This window comes from Drosophila subpulchrella, chromosome 2L (assembly GCF_014743375.2).
Source record: "Drosophila subpulchrella strain 33 F10 #4 breed RU33 chromosome 2L, RU_Dsub_v1.1 Primary Assembly, whole genome shotgun sequence".
Taxonomy (NCBI): Eukaryota; Metazoa; Arthropoda; class Insecta; order Diptera; family Drosophilidae; genus Drosophila; species Drosophila subpulchrella.
In genome coordinates, this window is record NC_050610.1 from 16,292,653 (window position 1) to 16,320,026 (window position 27,374).

Here is a 27,374-nt window from a genome sequence, read left to right on the forward strand (position 1 = left end):
TTTTGTTGAGGGAAAAAGGAAAAACCATTTATTTGACATAATTTGTTGTATTTTTTTTGTTTTCATAGAGCATGAATGTATGTAGTAATATGGGGTTGTTGTTTTGCATGATCTGGCTTATATATTCTTCACGATTTCGTTTCCTTTAACTATGAACGGCCTGCATAATGTTTCCTAATCAAATATATCGAATGCGGACGGGTGGGCGAGTGGGCGTGGCTGACAAAACGTAGATGCCTGCATGCACTTGCTGTTTCCTTCATCATTCTCATAGTCTCTCTCCTTGTGTGGAAAATGCGGGACGCCAAGCCGCGGCGACGCTGTGCGAGGAACAGTTTCTTCAATTCGAATCGGGGGGAATCCCCTATCAGACTGGCGCCCAAACAGGGACACTTGGTGTCCCAGCAGGCAGACAAAAATATCTGAAGAAACTAAAAACAAATAATCGCACAGCGTCGGCGCAGCTTGGCGAAGGGAGACAGCTGCATGGTCCTCTCGCTCGCACGTGCGCATTCTTTTTTTTTTTCGTAAAGGGGGGGGACTAAGGATCAAGGATCAAGGGATTCTTGGTTAAACTCTCTGAACTTGTCGTACTTAAGTTACTAAAGCATATTAAATATGTATGCAAAGTATTTGTTTATTGTAGTTTAGTAGTAATATTATGTAATGTTCCGTTACTTATGTTCGTATGTACTCTGCATGTATTATTTATATATGTTGTGGTAGGTATGCGTAATTTGTATATAATTTATATTTATATATATATATATATTTATATAATAGTTTATATAATAAACGTTTTCACTTGCTTTAGTTCTGTTTACTGTTTTTCGTTTTGCATTTTTTTTTCTTTTCCTTTAGATTGTTTTAATATTTTTTTTAATGTTTTATTTATGTTTAATCTTTACCACCCACGCTCTGCACTCGCTTACATAATTAGACTTAAAATTTTTTTTACAGAAATATATCAACAAAAACTCAATAAGTTCCATTCAAAGTATATGTATGTACGCCTAGTAAACGTTAAAATTAAAGATAAGAAAAAATAATTTAAAAAAAGGTAAAAATTAATGCGATGGTGTTTATAGAGTTCAAGGAATCATCAATAAAAACTTGCTTAAGCAATTTCCGGCATCTCTCAACTTCCGATTATCTCTGGCGCCCTTTTCACTGCATGCAATTCAAACGAATTAACCAAACAAAAATTGTATTAATTTTATGTCTATTTTCTTTTTCTTTCCATTTTGTACTCTGTTTTGTTGTTTCGGTTTCGTTTCTTGTCGTTTTGCTGTTTGCCTGCTGCTCTACTATGTTGTTCAAAATCAATTGTTGCACTCTTCTTTGTTTTTTATATCTGTTAATTCTAGTTTCTTAACCAATAAATGAACAAATGTTATGTGTGTACTTTCTTTCTTTGCATTTAATTACAGTGGCTATATGTGTGTTGTTGTTGTGGTTTGTTGTTGGCGTTTGAAGCTTGGAAAGAGAGGTCTGGTTGAGTTTGAAGTTAAATCATAAGTATCCCAAAAATACAAAAATTGATTTAGGTCTTGCTTGGTATATGTATCATAATTTTCGTTTGTTTTTTTGTTTGTTGTTAAACTCTTACTAATTTACATACTTTTGCCTCTGCCTCTGCCTCTGTTTGGTAACAGTCTCTTTAACGTTTCTGTGGCTACTGCTGCTGCTGCTGATGATGCTACTACTTTTACTGCTTACAATAAGGTTAAAGTTACTGCTACTATTGTTACTTTTACTGTTACTGTTACTGTTACGTTGCCGGGAGGCAGCAAAAGGATTTTGCTTAGTAAACTGTTGAGTGGTTGCTGCTGTTTTTGCCGTTGTTGTTGCTGTTGTTGTCGGTATGGTGGTTGTGGTTGTTGCTTCCTGGCGAGCGCCTTTAATACTAGCTCGTGCCCCAGTCACAGCTCCTGACCCACGTTGGGCGCCACATCTTCCTCCTGCTTTTGCTCCAGCTGCCGCAATACATCCCGAACTGGAACCCGAACCCGAACCCGCTCCCTTTTTGGGGCCATTGAATCAGGACGACGGCAGCTGCTTGGCCACTATCACGCCCGGCCGGCATTGTTTCAAGGCTGTGGTGATGGTCAGCTGCTGGGCTCCACCGCTGCCATTGCTCCCAGTGATTATGGTGCCCGTCGTCGAGCCCGCTTGCAAATGATGGCTGCTGCCGCTGCCGTTGCCGCTGCCACTGCTCCCATGGCCGCCCGTTGTTTGCACCTTAAAGATCGCCGTCGGCGTAACGGTGGTACTGCTGCTGCTCGTCGAAACCAAACCGCCAGCATCTTTGGCCGTCTTGGCCGTAATGATAACCTGCTTATTGCCGCCACTGCTCTTCAGCTGAAGGAAGGGTCGCAGCTCCGCCAGCGCCGCATGTTGCTTGCCCGTGGTGGTGAGGGCCAGCGGTGCATCCTGCGCCAGCCGATGATGATGCAGCTGCTGCTGCTGGTGATGCACTCCAGTCATTTGGTGATGATGCTGCTGGAGATTCTGCTGCTGGCCAAACTTCTCTTGGCCCCCACTGCCGTCCGCAAACAGATGATCGCCCTCCAGATGCCGGATGGCCTGAACAATGGTCTCCAGATTCTGACGATGTGGATGCTGATAGTGTGTGGTGGTCTGAATCGATGGCAGATCATGTTTCTCCGCCTTCACCTTGACAATCTTCTCGTGGATGCGCTCCACCTCCACCTTGGGCGTGGCTTTGATTGCCGCCTGCAGAATGGGCTGCAGCATTGCAGCACTCGACGTGCATCCTTCGGCATAGGCTTTGGCAATTGCGTTCACATTGACCTCGTTTTCGGACTCCGTGGAGCTGTTCGACGACAGGATGACCTCCTCGTGCACCTGATCCTCGGTGATGATCTCGGCAGCGGCATCGGCCTCCAGTTCTTCGATGCTGGAGCAGACGACCACCTGCTGTTGGCCAGTCATCTCATCGATTTCCACGTACGAGACGGTGCCACCGAGTTCCTCCAAATCCTCGGTGCGAACAAAGTTATCGGTATGCTCGATGACCTCGCGTGGAATGTAGGCGCCACTATTTCCTCCGGATGCGGCTGCCACCGCTGTGCCGGGTGGTGCGGTTGCCACACTGTACAGCTGCCTCTTGATCATCTGCAGCTCATCCTCGAGCAGTCGCCGCAGGCTGCGCTCCTTCTCCAGCTGCTTCTTCGATTCGTGGAGTTCCTTGGCCGCCAGTAGGGTGGCGTTGTTCAGTTTGGTGGCCGCCGCACCGCCGGCCGTTAGCAGGGTCATCGGTTCCGGGGACATGGAGCCCAGACCCTCGTCGGAACTGTCGCTAATCGCCTGGATGTTGATCACGTTGTCCGTCAGCTTGCGCTTCTTGATGGCCACCGCCGTGGAGTTGCCCCCGCTGGCATTGGAATCGTTGTAGTTTCCGCCGGAGTTGGCACCACCCTCGCCGGATCCTCCTCCGCCGCCGGCCTCGTGCTCGCCCACCTGTCGCTTCAGTTCGCTGTTCTGCGTGAGCAGCTGCGTCTTCTGGTTCTCCAGCTCCACAATGTATTGGAAGGTCTGTTGCAGGATGGCGGCCTGGAAAGAAAAGCGAGTGAGGGTTAGGCCAAGGTTCAAAGAAAGATAATTGAGTTGAGATACAAGCAAGGGGTAAATGGCTCATGGTTTGGTATTTTACTGGTGAGTTAAGAAGTGATTACTAATGTTATGTCAAGTAAGTTAAGGAGAAATAAATAATTCAATAATAAAATTGTGTAATGGAAATGAAAAAAATATAATTCTTGTGCAAATTAATTTTTTATGAAGTCTATAAATCGTTTCCCACATTCATATCCCTTTTCCATTTAATCCAATGATTTGTATGTTTACATCTCGTATATTTCTTGGGATGGTACATATAATGTGATCTTTAAATTGAGGAAATTATTAAGACATTAAACGGGGTCTGAAAATTGTGAAAATGTTTTAACAAAATTAATTTTAAAAGTTAAAACTTTTTGAGAAAAAAACCATTCTACATTATTTTTATTAATTCTATAGTTTGATCCTCATTTCCATTTCCCTTTTCCTATGATTTGTATCATTACATCTCGTATATTTTTGGGATGGTACTATAATATGTGATCATTAAGTTGAGGAAATTATTAACCCTTTAATCGGGGCCTCTCTTTTTCTCGCCCCGCAATAAAAGTCATTCAGAAGACACACACACAACATTCAGAAGATTCACACATGGGGAATCTTCAGCTGAGCGTAGGAAAAGAAGGAGAAAAAGAAGGGTAAAAAGAAGGAGGAGGAGGACGAAGACGAAGCATAATTGCCGAGAGCAGACTTAATTGCAACAACACACAGCACATAAATAGCCTGGCTTGTTGCTTTTGCATTTTGCATTTCGCCTTGACTGTTTTTGTTTGCCTTTTCGCAATGTTTATAGTAAATAGTGTAGTAAGGCTGCAAAACAAGCTGGCTCGACGAAAAGGTTAAGGAACTCGTGTCCTTCAAAATGCGCGCGCTCCTCATTTATCAGGCTTTGTACAACACTGGCCTGCAAAAAAGGCGTGGGAAGTAAAAGTTCATACATGGAATTTGAGAAGCGTGGTTTGAGGAGGCAGTAAAGATGGAAAACTGGCTTAGAAAGTGGCAAAGTCATCAGAAATCAGCGTGGGAGGACATATAGGCCACATATTCTGTAGAACTTACAACATTTTTAGAGTTATGATAAACTAAATGGGTCATGATAAACCTTAAAAGTGATCTTTAAGTAAAAGCAGTAAACAAAAATTAATAAAGATAAAAAAAACTAAACCCCTTTTCTAAAAATGTTTTTAGGAGATGGCGCTGTTTCTAGACTAGTCCAAATAATTCTCTAAGCTGCTCAAGGTTAAGGGTAACTTAATACAAAAAAAATAAAAAATATTTATTTCTACCTTTTTTTAAAAAAATTTTAAACTGCAATCTAGGATTTACCATTAAGTTATTTTCACTAAAATATGTATTTGCTTGAAACTTGTTCCATAAAAACCTTACCAACTGTATTGATTTTCATTTTCTAAATAATCCCTCATCTAATAAAAACATTTTTAAACAATAAATTAAATTCGTATCCCAAAAAACCACAGCCTGTGAATGACATTTCCATTAGAAAAGAACCGCAGTCGGGGGCAGAAATCGTATAAATTCTGAACTTTTTCTCCCTCTACAAATGCCAAAGGAATGCGTTTGCATTCTTCAGGCTTTGATTAAAAAACCATAAATCTTATGTTGTTTTAGTGCAGTTCTTGTTGTTGTTGCTGTTGCTGCTGTTGTTGTTGCTGAAAAACTTGTTTCGATTTCAGTTTGTTGTCGGAGGTCACTACTAAAAAGCAATAATAACAACTAAAAGATGGCCAGCCGGGAAGGCAACAACAACATTTGGTCTGCCGGCATCGCACAGCTGCTCTCGCGCTCTCTCACTCCCTCTCTCTCTGGTTCTCCCCCCTCTCTGACTGTAATTTCACACCGTACCGTACGTCATCTTTGTACTTGTTGTTGTTATTGCAACTCAGATAGAGAGAGAGAGAGCAAATGTTGTGTGTACAGTTTTCTTGGGTTTATTATTGTTGCTTCCAGTAGTAGTAGTAATAGAAGTACCCAAGCGGTTTTCAATCTCATCACACTCCCCCCCCACCCCTCTACACTATTCTATATCTATTTCCATCGCAGACGGCGGCATTGCAATGTCGTGCGCATATCTTATAAGAAATCGACAACAAAAACAATAGAGCAACAAAAGCGAGAACAAATCACATAGCATATTTAAGTTTTCTAGCTGCGGTTGTTTTGTTGTTGTTGTTGTTACACACAAAGGTCGTTCATTGACTTGTCTATTGGAAATAGTCGCAGACATATGGTATGGGAACTATTGGAAAGATAAGGCGAAATGTTGCCGCTTTGTCTGATAAAACTATGATCCAATGGAAAGACAAAGGATGTTGTTTTTGGGTATATCATAACAGAAGATAAATGTACTACAGAAATAGTTTTATAATAAATGATAAACCAATTTTAAAGATATTTCCAGCATTCAAACTAAATATATTTCCATTTAATATTTCTTCAAAAACATTAAACATACAGATTTCAATTAACTCCAATTGCAATACCCTCCCAACAAGAATTTCCCATAACTTTGCTTATCAGAATCAGAATGCACTTGTTCTTAAGTCCCATTCGCTCATCATATGGCACTCTCTCTCCCCCTCTCACTCGCACTAAATCGCGTTCACTAGCCGGCAAGTTGAGGCCTTGGCTAATAAGAAAATGTCGTTGCCATCGCAATTATAGTTGTTTTTGTTGGGGGAAAAATGCCGGCTAAAGAAAAATCCACCACAATATTATATCGGTGTGAGTAAACAAAAGGCAAAGTCAAAAGCAAAAGCATATATGTAAACAAAGCAAAGAAAGAAATAAAAAAAAAAAAAGGCAGAGCAACAACACACAACAGACGGCCCCTTTTGCGGTGACTGTACTTTTTTCCAACAAGAAGCCAGCAACAGTTCCAATACGAAAAGTTTTTCAATATTCGCCGGCGTCGTCGTCACAAATGTTGCTAGAGAGAGCCGCTCTGCCATTATGTGCTCTCTCTCTTCCTCTCTCTCAAGTAGGGGTAATTGCATGACGTTAGAGCGAGACGGCCATGGTCTTCGTTGGGTTTGCGTGTTCGTTTCGTTTTCGTTCGTTCCGCGAAACGGAAACCAGACGTAGCGAAAAACATGTGGGCCCAAGCTTTTACGGCCTCTCCCACGTGCTCTCTCTCTCATGCTCATTCAAGCTTTCCAGTTATTCCCGATTGGAAGTTGCGCGCCCTCTCCGCTCTGCCTCTCTTTGACAGCTGACTTCTATAAATGGCGCGTCTGTTTGTGGCGCTCTCGTTGTTGTTGCACCATCGCTATCGTTGTTGTTTTTGTTGCTGCTTTTCTCACCCCACAACTTGCACTACAATTTCGTTGATTGAATAAAAGGAAATGCATAAAAATAGCAAATACGCCGCCGGCACGAGAGAGAATTCGTCATCAGCTGAGCTGGCACTCAAAAGCGGCCTACGCCTCAGTATTGGTGTATCTGTGTGCGAGGCGTAGCGCTAAATAAACTAAAATGAAAATCATTTATCTCACAGATCTTAAGATGGATTTTATGATTCCAACAAAGAAAATCGCTTATTATTTATACTGATATTTCTAAAAACTTAAACTACGTTTATATTTATTGTATAAATAAAGAATATCTTATAAAGTTTCCTTAAGACCAAGCAAAAGCATTTTTAAATTGAGGAACATATTATTTACATTTTCTAAGACCAAGCTAAAGCATTTTTATATTGTCAAGCATATTATTTTACATTTTTTAAATGTTTTATACACACATTATCAGTAAAACCACCAGCTGTTTAAAATCCTTGTGTTTACTTTTTGATATTTTTTTCATTTGATAGTAAAGTGGGCGCGATAGTAAAAAGAAAGAGAAGGGAGACCACCCAAAGAATTAAAAAACAGCCGGAAATCAAATCCAACCACCAAAAATGCACCAGCACCCCATACTTTCCCCTCTTCTCTTCCCCTTTTGATTTGTTTTCCTTGTGTTTTTCCATTTTTTCTAGGCCTACGTGCGTGCACGCATGTTTCTAAGTGTGGCGCTTTTCCCTTCATAAAATGCGGTTAAAATGAAAACAACCAGGGAAAATCATTTTATTTTTACTACATTTGCTTTGCCCCACCCCAAAATCAAACAAATGGCAAAACGAAACTTAAGGTTTTATATGTGTATGTATATTTGCCTTGGCGAAATATTTATAAGCAGTTAAACAAGATACTTTTGATAACCAATAGATAGTTTTGCCAAAACGGATATGCCTTTTCTTACACAAAAAAAACTACGTTTTTTTTTTATCAATAAACTCCAAGAAATGTAATGGTAATGAAAAAATTCTTTATTAATTTCGGATAATAAAAACTATATCTAAAATTATTTTAAAGATCCCATTTAAATTTATTTCGTGGCAATAAAATTCGACCTTATTCGAATAAAATGTTTTCAAGACATCCATTTGAAACCATCTTTGGGTTCTTGTATCTTATTTATAAATGTCAATCTTCCCCCATTTTCAACTGATATTATTGTTTATTCTCATTATCTACCATCTGCCGGTTTATTTTTTTTTCCTTTCCGTTTTATTGCGTCGCACGTCAGCGAAAAGAAGAAACAATTAACGCTACGTTTTCGCTTATCTTTCGGCTCTTCCTCTTCACCTGCAGATGATGATGACAGGTGTGTGCGAAGCACCAAGAAGAAGAGAAGCGAAACAAAACAAGTCAGCTGACACTAATTTTTTGCAAAACTTTGGCTTTGCTTTCGTTCTATGGCCACGCCAAAATTTAAGATACCTAAAATCGTGTTTGAGAGCAACTATTAATGATTATATACAAACATTCATAATTGAAAGAAGATATCTTTTAGATAAACTTAAGATAGAGATATTAAAAGTCAAAGCCTTCGATTCCTTATAGACCAAGTGATCTTAATTCGTTATAGGACTAGAAAAATGGTTTCTTATGATGTTAAACCAGCGCAACCTTGCGATACCAAAATGAAAATCGATCTGCTTGCATATTTTATCGTTGTTTTAATAATCCCTGAACCGCGATTCCGTATTTATTAGCATGGCGGACCTGCTAAAATTAGCATCCAAACATTTTTGGTCATAACGGAACCCGAGACGAGTTGCACGGGCCATAATAAAATCCGCTAGCGAATTGTTGTTTTCCGTTCGTTGTTGCAAAAAAATGTGTGTGAGCGTGAAAATAGGCAAAAACAGCTGCGATTTCTACCGGCTTACTCGAAAACACACATCTATGGGATAGATATGGATATAGAATGAGAGATACGTACGTATGTATGTATGGTACACACCCACAGATGGGGGCTTTTCTACGGTTCACTCGCACTCGCTCTTTCGCCCACTCTCCCTCGCTCCCTCTCTCGTTCTCTCCCGCTCCCACTCCCACTCAGCTGCTTTTGTTGGGCGCCAAACATGTGTTCCCACATGTACGTCAAAACGATGATGATGTGAGTGTGTGTGTGTGTGTTGGGTCCCAGGAGAGAATTTTGGGGTGACAACATCGCGCGTATTTTTTGCGGTCAAGCCAAATGCAACAAAATCGAGGCTATTTTTAAACAGTCATATGTAGGTACATATGAACACCCCCCACCCCCCAATCTCACCCACATTTTTCTGTGAAAATCTCCCATTTGTAGAGTGTGTGTGAGCACGAGGAAATGCCGTCATCGAAAAATGGGAAAAATAAGATCAATACTTTAAAAATAGGTGCTACGACAAAAAGATACCTATTAGAGTTGATAATATCTACAATCTATAGTTATAACTTGAATGGCTATGGTTAGATTACTAAAACTTTTGGTATACAATTAGTTGTAGGCAAAATAAATAAAGATCGCTTGCAGTCAATTCCCAATCACCATTATTATAGTTGATAATATCAACAATCTATCGTTATAACTGGAATGGATGTGGCTAGATTACTAGAACTTTTGGTATACATTTAGTGGTAGGCAAAATAAATTAAGATCGCTTATAGTCAGTTCCCAATCACCAAAATTTTAAATGGTATTTGAACTTCAAAGGCGAGAAGAGTTATTATTAGAGAACAACAGTTGATAATATCAACACTCTATAGTTATAACTTAAATGAATATGGTTAGATTACTAAATCTTTTGGTATACAATTAGTTGTACGCAAAATAAATAAAGATCGCTTGCAGTCAATTTCCCATCACAAAAATTTTAAGTGGTATTTCAACTTCGAAGGCGTAAAGAGACAAGTCTATATAGATCCTGAGCAAAACTTTCCTTCTTTCCTATACAAACTATTGACCGAATGCAATATACCCTGTCACTTTACAATTACCAGGTATCATGTATATTATATAAATGTGGTGGGAGTAAAAGGAAAGATTTCCGGAGAGACTGGGGCGAGGTCATTCGGGCAGACAAAAAACAGCTGTGTACCAATTCAATCTATAAGCTCTCCGCACATACATACACAGCATTCTGGTTTTTTCATGTTTGCAAATTTATTTCGCATTTTTGGCTAATTTTTTAAGCAATTGGCGAGCGGTGGCTGCTGACTCAATCTGAGTAAGTATGTACAAAAAATAAAATCATTATTTGCTTTTTACGCTAACCTAATTAAATTCAAACACGTGCGGTAGATAAGCTCACAGCTTTGTTTGTGCCTTGGTACCAGTTATATATCTCTGGATATTTGTATTTATATTTGCCCCCAAGTTAATCCAAGGCGAAAGTCATAAAAAGCGGCAATTAAAGAAAGCCAAAAGAGCGTGGCAATTTAAAAAGTAACGTCAGTAGCGAGGAGCCCAGGGTTGCAGTAATAAAAACACAAGCAAAACTATCTTTCCCGAGTGAAATACAATATCCGAAACTGTGAATCTATGAGATACAATACCAAAAAGAAAAGGTAACCATCAATTTAATAACTATTATTACTATTATTAGGTTTAGAAGAACTTTTCCATTATAAACCTATTTGTTTATTAAAAAACATTTGCAAACAAAGTACAATTTATTTAAGAATTGTAGGATCTGGGGACCCTTTTTAATGGAATACTTAGCCTAGGTTTTCACATTACTGATTAAAATAATTACTTATTACAATTCCGGAAAGTTCTTTTCAAAGAATCCTTTAGTAATATATATACAGGACATCCCCTAACAAATCCCTTAAGCAAGTCTTTAAAAACTCAAAGATACTTTATGATAAGTTCGAGACTACACCCATTTTATCTGGCTCTATGCAACTCGTGGGACTTCGTCATCATTCAGCAATGTAAATTTAATTATATATTTTCACTGACTGGCGGCAGCGCCTGCTGTTGCTATTTGGGTTAATTAAAACAGCTGTCTTGGGTAAACAACAGCAGCAGCGCACGTTGATAAAAATAAATACAATGCCGCAGGCGTCGTCGTTCGTTCGCCGCGTTTACTTTAATTTTATAGAAGTGAAATTCGATCAGCTGATCTGTGTGTGAGGGTCAGCTGCCTTTCGGTGCGAGTTTTTTTTATTATCTTTTTCTTTCTTGGAATTTAACAACATTCTACTGCTCTGCTCTGCCTTTCTCTTTCTACCGCCATCTTACCATCTCTTTCGCTGCTTAAGTTCAAATCGCTTTCAACACACTTTCAAACATTTTTGCGTGCTTGTGTGACTATGGTTGTTTTTTTATGTTAATTAAATGCTTTCATTGACCATGAGCTTTGGTAAGCCGGTGGCAAGAAAAAAAACAACGAACCTTATGGCATGTCGTGGCTTAGCCCCATTGACACTCTATGGGTTAAAGGTTTTATTGACCTTTGGTGGAATTAACTTTTTTTTTGTCTGTTAGTTCAAAACAAAAAGTGTAAGTAATATTTGGTATTTAAAAATTAGTAATACAAATTTTTAAGGTTTTTTAAGGTCTTTATAATATATTTTCGGAGAACTATTAAAAAAATAGAATATAATCCCTCAAAAAGTATCAGAACTTATAAATATTTATAATATGCTTCTTTTTGTGACAATCAATTTACCAAAATAAAAGCCTATTTTGATAAGGGAAATACCAAAATTAAATTTTTATAAAATAGAATATAACCCTCAAAAAGTAACAGTATATAAATAATATTCAATACATGCTCTCTTTTGTGCTTATCAATCTACCAAAAGAAAACCTTATTAGATCAGTTAACTAACAAATTTAATCAAAACATATTCTTAGATCTAAGAATCTCTAATAATATTGTATGTTTGCACTTTAGAGGTTTTATACAAATGTATCTACATCATTATTAGTCTTTTCTAAATTTTGTAGGCATATGAATACGGGACCTACAGATCAGAGCCCAGTTATATGTACCTACAAGTAATATAACGATTGTCAAACCGCGTTGTACTTTTTGTTTAGGTTTATTTCTTTGTGACACCAGCTTGCGACGCAATTGGGAAAGCTGAGCTCTTGGGAACCGAGCTTTTCTGCCGGTCACCGACGCTCTAACCTTGTTTTCTCACTGTGGTTGTTGCTTTTGCCTTCGCTTGACCAGCTGAGTCTCGCTTACACGTGCTTGCCGTTGTGTGCGTGAAATTGCGCAGCAAAAATGCCGGCTGGCTTTTGTTTTTGTTTGGTTTTATTGTTGTATTTCGTAGATTTTTTTTTGTATTTATTATTTTGCAATTTCTTTAGAAATTTATCGGGTTTTGTTAAGATTTCACAGCTGTTTGCTGACGCATTGGGAATTTGGGATTTGCATTTAATTTGAATTTTCCAAATACAGCCTTGATTTCGATATATATGTACAGCATTGATTTCGATATATATGTACAGCCTTGATTTCGATACATTGTACGGCCATGATTTCGATATATACAATTTTATCCTATAATACAGTTTATTACTTTAAATTTGGGAATGAGTATTTCTACAACGTCTTTTGTTTTAGCATAATATAAATAAGATATAATAGCAATACATTAAGTTACAACAGTTTGATTGGTAAAAACATAAACTGACGAGCTATAAATCAATACAAAACGGAACTAAGACGCACACACACTGGCAGAAAAAGCTGCCGACAATGTAGTAACGACGCTTGAGAGATAGCCAAGAAGCAGACAGCGATCTTGACTTGGTCATTGATGAAAAAAACACCGTTACGATGCAACTAAGTCATTAAATCCGGCGAGACGGCATTCCATATAATCTACGGAAAAAAATCGCCAGACAGAGGGGGAAAGAGCTAAGAGATTGAGATAGAGAGAGACCAACGACCGACCGACATTTTTGCAAAACTCACACACACCGTCGACTATCTCCATTCCGCTCTGTCTGCCCACAAAGTAATTGATCCATTGCACTTATGCTTTTTTTTTGGCTTTGGCTTTTGAATAGGCTGTTGTTTTTGCCACTCTGCTTTCTCTTCGCGGCTGCATTCTGCTGAGAAAGTCTTGAGTGCCAACTATCGATAACAGTTTAATAATACCAATCGATAATCGCACCATCTCTAATCTGCTTTCAATGCATTCTGATGTCATAAAACAAATGCAATTCCCTATAAACCCATTTGTATTCTATATAAAAACCAAAAATACTTGGTTATCATGCCTGGGACTTTCGTAAAACAACTAAAACACAACCCGGATTTAATTCCGCTAATTTAACAACCCTTTGTGCACCACGAAATTCCTAAAGCAATTAGGCAAAAGTGCGGTTTTTAATTAAATAAAGCTACTGAAGCATACAAATATTTAAAATTACGGAGTGGCTTTATTAATTGCATTTTGTGGCTGCTGCTCTACATGTGAGTACTGCACACCTGATTTTCCTCTTATGCTCTTGTGTGTGCGGAGTAGTAGTGCAGGCATTTTTACTATGAAATGCAATTGAAAGTACAGGCTACACACGATGCTATGCTATTTATATACAAATGTGCGGGGCTTACATAACTCGATATATATATATACATAGGACTTATGTACTTTTCCCCAAAACTGGGTGTTGGCATGCCCCAGAAGTTGTCGTCGCATCAAATTCTCCAGCTGCAATCCCGCTTTTTGCTTCCATCTGCAAAAGGTTGCGAGATGCCAATGGCCTAGTGCACTGCACCTCCATCGGAAAACCCCCGAATGACCTCCACCCAACGCCCCTGGCCGGTGCCACGCCCCTGTGTCCAGAACATACAAAGGCTATCTCGGGGGCGAAAGAAAAGCGGATTTTGCCGGGCCAACAATCGCAGTGCGCAACTGCCAGGCTGAATGCCCATTTTCATATGGAGTGGGGGGTTTTCTTTTTTTTTTGGTTGCTTGGGGGGTGCTCTACCACCCATCGTTCCACTCGGAATCGTCATCGGCTGTGAAACAGCTGCCTACCAGGCGCCAGACAGACGCCAAAACGCTGGAAATGAAATGGCAATGAAACACTCTCGGGATCCATAAACCTCCCGGAAAACTTAACCCACCCCCACCCACATTTTCCACAGCTGAGCGAGTGGTGTGGGCTCCCATCAGCAGAAGGCGAACAAAATCCTTATATCGCATATATCCCAATATTCCCGTAGCATACCAGAGTATCCCAGCTCTTTTTTTTTTCTTTTTTGGGGTAACTTTGCGTTTGGCGCGCGCTTTTCTGCGTTGGCCACTGGAAAGGAATCGATATTGTATTGTATATAGAAAATTTTCCAGTTTTCTCTCTGTTCGCTGTCTGGGCAAGGTGTGTACTGTGTACAGTGAACACCCCCCACCCACTGTAATGTAGGTTAGTTCAGCTGGGGCGCGCCTAAATCTTCGCACGGTGCGAAATATTGAAAAATTGTATTGTACGGAAATTTTAAAAATAATTAAGGAGTTTCCTTACTTAAGTTACTAATTATTTACTAACTATAAAAAATATTGAAAACAAAATAATTAAAGAAAAATAGATGAAGGATTAAAAATAAAAACATTCCCTTTGAGAGTTTCATGACGTGTGGAACCAATTTTTTTTACATTTATTGTTTATTTATTTATTTAAACTATTTAATTTTGATTTAAGACCATTTTAAAACACTTAATTATGGGGTATTTTAAGTTTTAAGCCATTTTGTTTATTTTCTATAAGAAATCTTGGAACTTTTTCGCAGTGCATTGCGAGTATTCACAAAAACAACAATGGGGGCAACTGTACGCAATTGCACATTTGCACTTTAGCGCCACCTAGCGAGCAAGTTCAATGACCCGCCAAACAGTGGGCGGGAAGAGTGCGGCCTGCTGAGTGCAAAAGAGAGAGGAGAGCAGTGAGTAAATCACAGACTTGCACTCACATTTCCATCCCTCCGCCCCCCATTTATGCCACCCACCTTAGGGCGTGGCTGTGTATGTGCGTTTGTGCTCGGATGTGTGTGTGTGTGTGTCGCTGGCATGCACCGTTATGTGCGTGTGCCTAACTGTGAATGGTTTCAGTCGCCGCAGCTTTCTGTCATCCAACCTCTGTCTGCATTGCAATTTTATTTCGCACTTTTGTATGTATGTTCAGTATGCACTCTCTCTGTGTGCCAAATATGCATGTGTATTATAGAAATGGATGTATGTATGTTTTATGTGCGTAAGATCTGGTTTCATTGTGTTTTAGATGCCCTAGTCCTATAATTTCTAAAAATACATCTAGGAAAAATGAATCTAATCCTACAATTTGTAACCATACAACTAAAAAAAAAAAATACTAAACCTGTACAGTCAAGTCAGTATATCTAATATCCATATATGTACATATTATACGTATTGCTATTATATAAGCTTTATAAGTATTCGTTAGGGATCCATAAGATAATAATACTTGAACTAGAATCCCTGTGGGATTGATTCTAAATCAAACCTTGGAATTCCAGAAAGTTTTGAGTTTAAAATCCCTGGAGATTTCTCAAGAACCATTAGAAAAATCTTGGGTGATTTCAAAACGATTCTAGGAGTATTCATGCTTCTATATTCAGTATTTACATATGTTTTAGCTGGAATCCCAGAAAGTTTTTAGTTTAAAATCCCTGGAGATTTCTCAAGAACCATTAGCAAAATCTTGGTTGATTTCAAAATGATTCTTTAAGTATTCATGCTAATATACTCAGTATTTACATATGTTTTAGCCGGCACTTAACTAAAATTGTAAATGCTTAACCGTTTATATAGCGGGTGGAAACTTGGTCAAGCTGTTGGAGGTTTCTATTTCGCCAGTTGCTCTCTCTCCCACGCTCTCCCTCTCTCTTTCTAGAGCTGTAGCCCCTTCTCTGTCACACGTATTTACTACAATGTTTACTATGTGTGACAGGCGCGGTGGTATCGTATCGTTTGTAATCGTCAACGTTGACGAAGTGCATAGAACAAAAATCCATAAACTACTTGCACTTCTGCCCGCCAACCGCCCCCTTTTTACACCCGTCTCTTTCTTCTGCACTCGCCCCCTCTCTGTCTACGCCCATTATGTCATTCATCAGGCAGTTTCGTCGTTGTTGTTGCTCTGCTGTTGCTTATACCCTTTTCATTTTTGCCTGTAGTAGTATTTTTAATATTTACGCGCTTTTCTTCCTGTTTGCATTTCTCGTTTACGCTGGCTTTCCTTGGCTTTCTTGTTTATGCTGCGACTTATTACATTGTTTCTCTGTTGGTTGCCTGTTATCGCCTTTCTTTTTTGGCCCAAAGACTGATTTATGGGCCTTGGCAGTTACAGTTGACACTTTTCAATTTGCAATAAATAAAAGGGGTTCCAAAGAAATCCTCGAAAAAAGGGAAACTACTAAAACTCATAAATCAGTAATGGAAAGCGATCATTAGTGCAGTTTCAGTGTTGGAAAGGGGATTTGGTTTTAAATTCAGAAATGTATGAAATATTATAGTAAATTTTTTTTCAATTGGGCATTGTGATGGAAAGCGATCATTAGTGCAGTTTCAGTGTTGGAAAAGGGATTTGGTTTCAAATTCACAAATCTATGAAATATTATAATAGTTTTTTAATTGGGCAAGTAATCTACCCATTTAACACTTTTTGTTCGCTAAGTCTAGAGACAAATCCCTTCATATTTATCATTTTTAAGCCTTCAATTTATTTTACCAATCCCATTCTTTTTTTTCCTAACCGCAGACACATAATTTAAAAAGCAAATAACTGTCTTGCTCTTTTTGTACTCATGCTATTTCGTTGATTTACAACCGTCTGAGTGGTAGAAATGCGAAGGACAACATCTGCAAAGTACTTATAAAGTGGTTCCCTACAAAGTGTTTTTAAGACATGCCTAATATCCTCCCCCAGTAACAAGGCCGTTCATTCCACCGGCCTTTTACAACACACGCGTCACAACAAATCGATGTCGTCTCAAGGTGAAAATCCCATAAATATGAGAACATGTGTATGCTAAAGAAAAAAAAAACAAAAAAAAAGCTGAACAAAATATATATGCGGCGTAAAAAGAAAAAGCGAAACGCCTCCTACAACAAACAATTGAGACGACGACGACGCCAACACGGTTGCCCTGACGACTAAATGTCGAAAAGGGACCTTCAAAGCTTTAGTCCCCACTTTATACGACCCCCATAAAGCCATTTCCATTCACGTTTTATTCCACAGCTGGAAGCTTTTGCCAAGTGGCGTGTGTGTTTGTTTTCCTTCTTGGCAGGAGTCGTCGGCAATTTGTCAACATGTGTTCCTGGCCCTGTAATTGCGGTCCAGACCGAAACGATTCGGGTTCGAACCCTGGTTAAATGTAATTGGAGTTGCGTGCCACGGGCTAAAAAACTAAAAAGGTAAACTTAGGGTTCCAGAAGGCCGAAGAATCTCATCCCAAAAATGGTGTTGATGTCGAGATGATGATTGGCCTTACAAGGAGTCCAGAAAAACAAGTCAACCCATCGAGAACTGACCATGGGTAATAATATCCACTGTTTAACTCTCAGACACTTGCATTGCAATCTTTTAAATTGAATAAGGACTAATAATGGCATCACTAATAACCAATTTGTGTATAGTTTATGATTAGCAAAACTTTCCATTGGTCCTTAATGATTTTATAATAAAACACGCTACTCCAGCAGATAATACATACACAGAGAGAAATATCCAAGAATATAGTTCTTGAATTGAGAACATTCGTTCTCAAAAAACCGTGTAAGTACATTTTGGTATCAATTTTCTCAATATTAGAACGAAATGGTGAGAAGAGAAAAGTTAAATTGAGTTTACTTAACAACTTTTTGATAAGTATACACTGAACTAATAGTTTGTTTGTTGAATATCTTATGGATATTATAGATACTATAGTTTTACGCCTAAAGGTTTCTTGAACTTAATCACTTCTGTACTAAAAACCAAATATAGTCTTATAAAAGCCTTTCATAGAGTTCGGTGCTTATAGTCCAGAAAAAAACAAAATATCAAGAAAGCGGTACCCAATGCTTGTCAAACTGGAATGGATAGTAACTTACCTTGCTCAACTTTTCGCCCTCGTGTCTCGGGAGAAGCGATCGCAGACTCTGGAATCCGGCATTGATGCTCTGCATGCGTCTCCGCTCGTTGCTGTTGGCGATTTCCCGGCGCATCCTCTTCTCGCTGTCCACAAGGGGTTTTCCCGAGCCGTCTCCATCGCTCAAGGCCCCGCCCCCGCCTCCTCCGCCGCCCTTGGAGGTATTCGTACCGCTCATGCTCGACTGGCGACGCTGAGAACCCTGATGGGCCGACTCGCTGGCGTACTCGATGTGATAGTTCTCACCCCCTGAATCTTCCAGTTGTAATCTGCAATATGATGAAATCGGTTAAGGATGAGTCACAGAATGGCAAACGTATAAAGACGGGAATAAATATTGGTCAAGAGTCATATCTTCTTCCGGGAAGTGGTTAAATACAATTATTTACCCTTCGCATTATTATGTTATGATGCCTTAACTATAAATGTTTCGATGTTTTAAATGTAATACTCAAATGGAAAAAAATGGGTACCTCAGAAATAACATTAATACTATTTATTGATTGCAAAATTTTTCAACATTTGTATGAAGTTACACGAGATTTAATGTATTTCCAAGATAGTATTGCACAAAGACCTTTTTTATCACCTTTTTTTTATAGATTCTTTTAAGTATTATCTGCGCTATTGTTTATGGCTTTGGCTTATCGCTTGCATATACAAAAAACCAATTAACTTTTACATTTATACAATCTACGAGCACACAACACTCACACAAAACCACATGCCCGTTCACCAAAGCGCTGAAAAATTCATTCATTCATAAATTTACAATTCCATTCAATTCAATTTTAGTTTAACCCGCCGACGCTGCACAACAATCACAACAAAAACAGAGAGGCACCAATACACTCACATAGCCACTACTCTGTTGTTGTCACGTTACCATCAGCATCGGACTAAAGAAAAAGTTGGGGTATACTATGGTTAGTGAATGCTCTAACCTATCCCAACACAATCTTAAGTGAAACTAATACATTATTGGTATTTTAATTATTCCTAAAATATCTTTTTTTGATTAATTAAGCTCATCCAACGAAGTAGATTACCATAGAAATAAATGATATTTGTTTTATATATTTAAAAATATATACTTTTGAGGAATATTAAAATTTGTTTCAATATTCTTTATAATTCTTTATAATCTATTAGGCAATGCATCAACACTTTTTTAGAACTATCTTATTTTTATCGCTTTTAAGTGCGAGTGAAAATCCGGTTCGCCTATAGATAATCCACTTTTTAACTAGGGTAATGGTAATATTCGTTATAAGAATATAATATAAGGTTATCTCTGGAGAAATATTTACGTTTTTGATTAATACAAAACTTCTATTAACCTATATACTATAGAAATATTTATGTTTTTGATTCAAACAAAACTTGTATGACCTATATACTTCGTTGTAGGGTATCAAACTACTGCTATACACATGTAAAGGAGCGATAGAGAGGGAGCTAGAGAAAGAGAGAGGTAGCTTGGCACAGCTGTCAATAGTATGGGCATTCCTCTTTTTGTTATTGTAGCCCACCATCGCCGGTTGTCGTGATTGTTGTTTTCTGTTTTGTCGGTTCGGTTCGATTTGGTTCGTTTCGGATGGATTTGCTGCTTTGGACCTCCGTTTCGAATTATTTCGCAGCTCTTCGAGTACTTCTTCCTCTTCTTCTTGCCGGGGCTTTGAGCTATGCTGCAGCATAGTCTCAGTCTCAAAGAGACGCGAGCGGTCCCAAGAATGCCGAACCGGTTTTACCCTACGAAAAAAGAGCAAACACGTTTTCCACAGGCCACAGAGTTTTGCTGTTTCTGCAGGCTAATGAAAACAATTTTCACAATGGTATGCTCACCGAGAAAGAACAACAAAAACACAGGTAGATCAGCGGAGAGCGGGGGTGGGGGTGGGGGTTTGGAGTGTAAAAGTTGCAACACCGCATTCCGGGCGAACAACAAGAACAACGCTCTTTCAAGACGATGCTAGAAAATACAGTCTCACCTCTCTAACATGAATATTCGAAAAGAGATTTTCGAAAATCTTTTGTGGCAAGAACATTTTAGGTTAGGATTTGGAAATTTTATTACTTGAAATGGAGAACTTTATATATTTAATTTGGAAATTGTAATGCTGAGATTTGAAAGAGTATAGTCTTAGATTAAAAAAAAGTCTCACTTCTCTTATTTGAATATTCGAAAAGTGCTTTTCAAAAATCTTTTGTGGCAACAAAATTTTAGGTTAGGATTTGGAAATTTGATCTTGAAATGGAGAACTTTAATTGATCTATTTAAAATTGTAATACTGATAATCTCAAATATTAAGTCTTCGATTTTTTAAAAAAATTATCCTTCTTCTTAAATATGAATATTAAAAGAGATTTTCAAAAATCTTTTGTGAGCAGAATTTTAGGTTAGGATTTTGAAATTTAATTGAATTTAATTTTGAAATTGTAATGCTGAGACTTAAAAACTGGGTTTATATATCTATATTGATACTTTTCTGTTTATATTTTTCTGACTCCACTTACAGTGCCAAACTTATATTCTGTTGGAAAATCTCAAAACCCTTTCAAAAACCGGATTGGAAAAAGCATTTGTTTCTCGTTATTGAAGTGGGACTGTATTAGAGACATCGTCTCGGTAGCTTGGTTTATTTTTAGCAACATCATCCAAAGGTCGTTCTTCTCCGGCAGCATTTCTGCGGCAAGTGGGCTGCCGACAGAGAGGGGAGATGCCTCCAAAGTTGGTCAACAGCAGCCCCAGCAGGCGGATGTGGATGCTGTGGCAGCCAGAAAAGCAGAAACGCTGCAAAGACTGCAGACTGCCAAGCTGCTGCTGCTGCAAATGGCCAAAGGAATGTGGTTCGGATCTCGGATCTGGACCTGGGCACTTGCCTGCTTTTTGGCCTCTCGTTTGTTTTTGTTTGCACAATAATGCCGAAAAACACTGAATGAAAACCGCGCGGGTAATGTTGTTGCATGCCGCATGTGGTGGCAACATCTGTTGTTGTTTTTGATGCATATTTTTGTCTACTTTACGAGGGCAGCCTAAATATTCCAGCAATGCACAACGCTTAAAGTGAAAAAATTAAATTAAATCGTTTGATGAAATATTTGTGGAGTTGGTGGGGGCAATAAATATTTTTCTAGGATGAACTATTCATTACCATCGTTTTATGTGTATTTCCTAACCCTTTTTTACAATCTTTTTTTAACGTTCCCAACTTATTTCTTCATAATATCATCGCAAAACTATAAATTCTGATAAATTCGTTTAAGACAAATTGTCTAGATAAATTTAGAAATTCTAGTTTTCTGATCTAGATTTAATTTTGTATTTATTTCTTGCATTGCTTTATGCCCCAAATACTCTTAGGCTAAAGATGCAACATCTTATATTTATGTAAAAAATGGGGTCATCAAAATTGCACAAGTTGTTTGGAGCACTTGGTGAACATAAGCTGTAGTTCCCCTTTTAAAACGGATTTTCTGTGCTGCAAATAATTGAATAAATATAATAATAATAAAAACATATGACTGTGGACAGCTGACGGCGCTGCTGCAGCGCTGCTTTTGAGGCAGGGTTCAATGTAGTTCATTGGCCACTTTTCGCCAGCAAGTACATAGAGAGAAAAACACACAGATACGAGCGATAAACAGACAGAGAGACAAAAGCCGAAGTCACGAGTGCTGCTACCTCCAAACACCCACCGCCACCCACTGCCCCCCCCCCCTCTTCACTCTTCACTTGCTGTTGTTGCACTTTGCACATAAATTGTACATACGTTTATTGGGTCACTGCTTACGTCATCATTTCACTGGAATTTCGTCGTATTGCTGCACCAACAGCAGGTGAAGATAAGGGATAAAGGGGGATACTGGTGGGGAGGGGGGAGAAAGGGTTGAGAAGGCCGAAGAAAGTTGGAGAGCAAGGGAAACTCCCAGTCCTCAATTCATCCAGATAATTGTGCAATTATATAATATAACCCAGAAATAAAGTAAACAAGAGACACCGCCTTTTAATAGATGTCGTTCTATAGACCTGGTGCAAAACCCTTCGAAAATTCCTGGAGGTTCTACCAAAAGTTGGTAGAGAAATCGAGAAAGATTGAGGAAGTCAACAAAAAAACACGAGGATCCTAGAAAATCGCCAACTTTTTAGTAAAGTTATACATTAAATGAGGATACAACCAATGTTTAATGTTTAGAATTCTTCTTTTTGAATATTTCCATGATCAATATCAATCCATATAAGCCGTTAAAGATTGAAAATATATTATTATGCTTCTCTAGACACCTAGTATAGAAAGTATTCCATCAAAAATAACGTGAGTCATAGCAACATCAAAACATGTCTTTAAATTTTAAGCCTAAAATTAAAATTTAAGCTTGTAAAAACCAAAGCCATGCGAAATATAGGAACTGGGAATTATTAATTAAGGATTTTCCAATCCAAAGTAAGCACGAACGCCACATTAATAAAACCCGGGGAATTCCCGCATTTAAAATTATCGTTTGGGAAAAGCGGAGACTAACTAACGACGTAGACTGTAAATGCGGGGCAAAAATGAAATGCAACGCAATAAGGTTTGCGCCACTTGCGTAATTTGTGCAACAAAGTTGAGGCGCATGAACTAATGAACGTACTAGAATTCGCATTTCCCCGCCCATTACTCTTTTGCCTTACAGTTGTGCCAGTTGGCGCCACATTTGCCATAAAACTATAAACAAAGGAACGTTAAAAAAGCAAATAGAAATTATATAAGCCAGATAACTCCGGGGAATCAAGAGGCTTAAAGCGTAAAAGAAATTCTATCCCTGCTGTTTGTTTTCTAAAGAAATCTACAGAACTCCTGGTATCATAAACAAATGTTGTTATACATGGATTGCAATTTGAGTTATTGGGGAAATATGATAGACATATGTGCGAAAAAAATACGAAGAGGGGATAAACCGAATTGCTTACTGAATTTCAAACAGCTAAAGATATTTATAGAATATTTTGGTATCGATCTTAATAATTAAACAAATAATCCCTATGTAGATACCGTATTGCATACTGCATTTTAGACATCTAAAGATATTTATAAAAAATTCTCGTATTTATGTAAAAAAAAATATAAATAACCATTCATATTTAGATATATATTCCCTAATTGTTATACTATTGATCTTAAATAGTAAAACAAATAATCCATATTGAGATACATATTCTCATATGATTGTTGGGTGGAATTTTTAAAATATTGAAATACTTTATTGTATTGTATTATTGATATTAAATAGTTAAACAAATAATACCTATTAAAATACATAATCTCCAATGATTTAATCTTGGTATTTTAATATACATATGTGTAGTTGAGATACTTTGGTTTACATATTTGCGGATTTATCCTAACGGATTCGTTTATACTATCGTTCAGTAGTAGTTTTGCCTTCCTCATCCTCCTCCTCCTCTTTCTCTCCTTTGCCCTGTCCCAAAAACTGATGTACACAAAAATCATGTGTTTTTCATAAACAAGCCGTAGCGCTCTGTCTCTCTCGCACACTCCGTTGCGCCCTCTCTCTTTCGCTCGCAGGTTGCCAATAATGCCGCATGCAAAAAGCGAACGAAAAAAACAGTGTGGAAACGAAACGAAAACAAAATGAAACGTTTTGGCATACGAAACGAAACACACAGAGCCATCGCCCAAAAATTTGCGCAGCAGATTTGAAGCCATGTGCTGGTATTGGTTTCCATTTCATTTTTTTCGCAAATTTGCAGCGGGTTTTCAGCTTTAGCTTTTGTGTATATGTTTTTTCAATGAAACGTGTGTGGTAGTAAAAAAAAAAAAAGTGTGTGGCGGCATCTGTACTTTTGCGCTCTCCCTCTCGCTCGGCAAGCTTTTGCCTTTGAGTGCAACTCAAATGGGGGCTCTCTCTCTCTCTGTTGCCTATGTACTTGGATTAAATGGGGAGCGGCTCTTATAAAACTGCAGCGAGAGCGAGATGGAGTATGAAGAAAAGAGTTGGGTACACACTCTCTCGCTCTGTCTCTTGGATTGCTCCTCTTTTCCAGTCGAGTGGGGTAAAAACGGAAATGACGCCACACAACAACAACAACGGCCGCAACACATGGCTTTCATTGTATTCGCAAATGTGCAACGGATGGAATGGAGAGAGAGAGGAGAGCAGTGGAGACTTTTAGCCAAGGCACGCTCTTTTATTTTAGCACCAACAACAAGCGGACAGCAGCTGCTAAAACGCAGTTGTTATACCGCCCACACTGGCGGCCAAAATAACAGTCTAACCCACGTTTTCTGTTTTTTTGTTGTAACAGTTATCTTTGGACTGCAAGTGTTTCAAAAAATAATTTTTATTTAAAGTAAACTAGTTAGAAGGTTGGTATTTTGCTTTTAGATAAGAATTTAAATAATTTGCTTTTTGCAGCCAACTATAGTGTTAATCAAAATTAAAATTCAACACCAAAAACATTTGGTGTTGTGCCGAATTAAATATATGTGTATACTAAACAGAATTAAAAACCTTGAAAAGCCAGCTAAAATGGATTGGTATATATACGCACATATATATGTATATATTTCCGATTCTTTGTGGTTGTGCAAAAACATATGCTTGGCGATAAGAAAAGGCGCCGCTTATGACGTGTGAAAAAGCGAAAAGCGCATCCATATGATTCTGATAAGCCGGCACAAGAAAATGAAACTTTCGCTGCGAAAACATGACAAATATTCGAAAAACAATAAAGATCGAAAGAAAGGCAAGGAGGAAAATAAGAAATTCAAACTGTACAATTTCTCAGGCCATTTATTTTCCATATTTCTCAGGTACACGGAAAAAAGAAGATCAGATGTTTAATCATTTTGATGGGTAAAAAATAAATAGATAAATATTTCAAAAGAAAAATGATGTAAAATCCTAGATTGAGATATTTGCTCTCAAAATATTTTTACTATGATCAAACTGATCATTAATATCACCTATACTTTTCTTTTTGTGTAAAAAGGAAGAGAGAGAGAGAGAGAAGAGTGTAAATAAAAGCAAAGCAAAACCATCTGATGATACGAATGTACCGGTACAGCTGATTTCATTTCAACTATGAACAGGAAAGAAGAAGAACTAGAAATGTTGATTAGGCAATGCACGATAAGCGAAGGAGAGAGAAAGAGAGAGGGAGTGCGGGTGCGGCGCAGCTGTTTTTTACCTCCGTTAATTCGAACATGTGAGCTAGCGCAAATTGGCAGCTGAGCGCGAGAGCCGGAGAACGGGAAAGAGGCGGAGGAGAGGAGAGCAAACGCGATCAACAGCTAAAAAAAATAGCAAAAGCAGCTGTAACAATTAGACCAAATATTTGAGGAAAGGAAATGGTGAAAATTACAATAACAAGAGGATCGTTAAAAAAATCTCTACATCTCAACCTATAGAGTGCCGAGCAAAAAAAAAAAAAACGATTTTAAGGTTGGCTTAAAAACTGTTCTTAAAAAAATGAATTTTCAACATTTCAAAAGAAATAATTACTCAGAAATTTTCACAAGTCTTGATAAAAATTACTTAACATGTGATTAATTCTTGGGTAAATTTCTCATTAACAAAATAATCTTTAAAGAACCTCTTAGTTTTGGACTCTGTAGAACCGAATACATAAAAAAACACCTTATCCGGTTTAGAAACAATTAAAATGATGCATTATCAAATTTTGTTGAATATCATATTAAATTTATACATTTTCTATGGTAATTTTTAACGTAACATTTAAATTTTGAAAAACTCCTAAGTTGGCTCTCATTTTTTTTTCCTATAAGCTGAGTTTAAAATACATAAAAAACCCTTATCCCTTTTAGAAAATTTTAAGTTGGTTCCAGTTTTTTTTCCCTATAAGCTAGGATTAAAATATACTCATACTTCAAAATAAATATATATTTTTAAATTGTGTTGGTACTCATTATAGTTTTGTAAAATCCCCTCTTTCCCAAGCAGCTGTGCCCATGACTAATATTTGTGCCGGCAGTGTTTCCCGTCTGCCGACGCTGCTGACAAATTGACAAAACAGCCGTTTTACAATATGGACGACCAAAGGCAGAGCGTGAAAACACGAGAGGAGAGCGGGAGGCAAAGAGAGCGAGGAGAGGAAGAGGACAGGCAGACACACGAAAGATGGGAGAAAAAAAGAAGCGTCACATTTATTCCAGCAACAAGAAAACGGCATGGAAGTGGAAATGGAATGCGACATGCACTAGTGTGCGTGTGTGTGTGAGGGGAGCCTTAATGGTGGTGGTGTTTTTGTGCCGTATTTGTTTTGTCGGCAAAACGGCGGCAAAAAGCAAACGAGAGAAAGAGAGAGGGCGAGAGAGCACGATGAGAGCGCACTAGCAAGTAGTAAAAATAATCAATAATTTGCGTGATAAAAATGCAAGCCAAGCTGTTGACTCGCAGCCGCATTTGTTGTTCTTGTCTCCCCTTTCTTTGGCACTGGCCAACACAACATTGAAATGCAAACTTACTGCAATTCCTCATCCAATTCCTCGGCGCTGTTGTATTCGGCGTGCTCTAGAATAACCTCCTCCGTTTTGATGGCAACCGGTACGGCGGACATGTTTAATCGTGTTTGTGTGTTTGCTTACTATCGTGGCCGAAAATGTCTGCGCCACGTGCGTTTTGTTGTTGCTGCCGCTGCTGTACACGACTACATAAACATAAACATTTGCAATTTATTTATAGCCTTTATTTGTAGCCTTTTGCCTCTATTGTATTTCGCACACACACATGTGTCAGCTGGTCTCAGCTGCTTTTTGTATTTAGCGGCAAATTGTTTGCCCCGTCTCACTCGCACTCGCACACACTAGGCACTACACCACGACACACACACACAACACAGGGGAAAGAGAGAGAGAGAGATGGAGAGGAAGAGCGACTTTTAGCGCGTCCAGAAGTTTTCTTTACACTCGGCACTCTTTGATTTTGCCCTCCACGAGCTGAGATTTGTGTATTTTATTTCGCAGCTGTTTTTTGTTTGACCCGCACTGTCCGCGCGACTTTTGAATATGTGTACACGGCGAATTGGTGCACTGTACGCTGTTTTCCGATCGAAAGGCGATTTACCGTCCGTCCGCTGCGTGCATTCGATTCGGTGAAAAACTGCAGAGTGACCGCGCGTGGCGGTGGCGAAAACGTCCCAGCGATTTTGTGGGCATTTTTAGGTCTTGGTTGGCTTTACTGCCTTCCATCCCTGGACCGGGTAGTTTCCAGTGTTACAATGTAACAGAAATGTTAGAATACAACATTTTCTACCAGCGGCAGATGC

General features: G+C 38.5%; 1 protein-coding gene across 1 annotated transcript; it reads right to left on the reverse strand.

The window, feature by feature from the left end:
• Positions 1-59: 59 nt before the first annotated feature.
• LOC119546417 lies at positions 60-27,209 on the reverse strand. Its single transcript, XM_037852682.1, has 3 exons — positions 26,575-27,209; positions 18,045-18,351; positions 60-3,576 (listed from the first exon to the last, which is right to left on the reverse strand). Exons 1-3 carry the CDS (start codon positions 26,664-26,666, stop codon positions 2,041-2,043), a joined length of 1,935 nt encoding a protein of 644 aa, XP_037708610.1. The 5' UTR covers positions 26,667-27,209; the 3' UTR covers positions 60-2,040.
• Between the last annotated feature and the right edge of the window lie 165 nt (positions 27,210-27,374).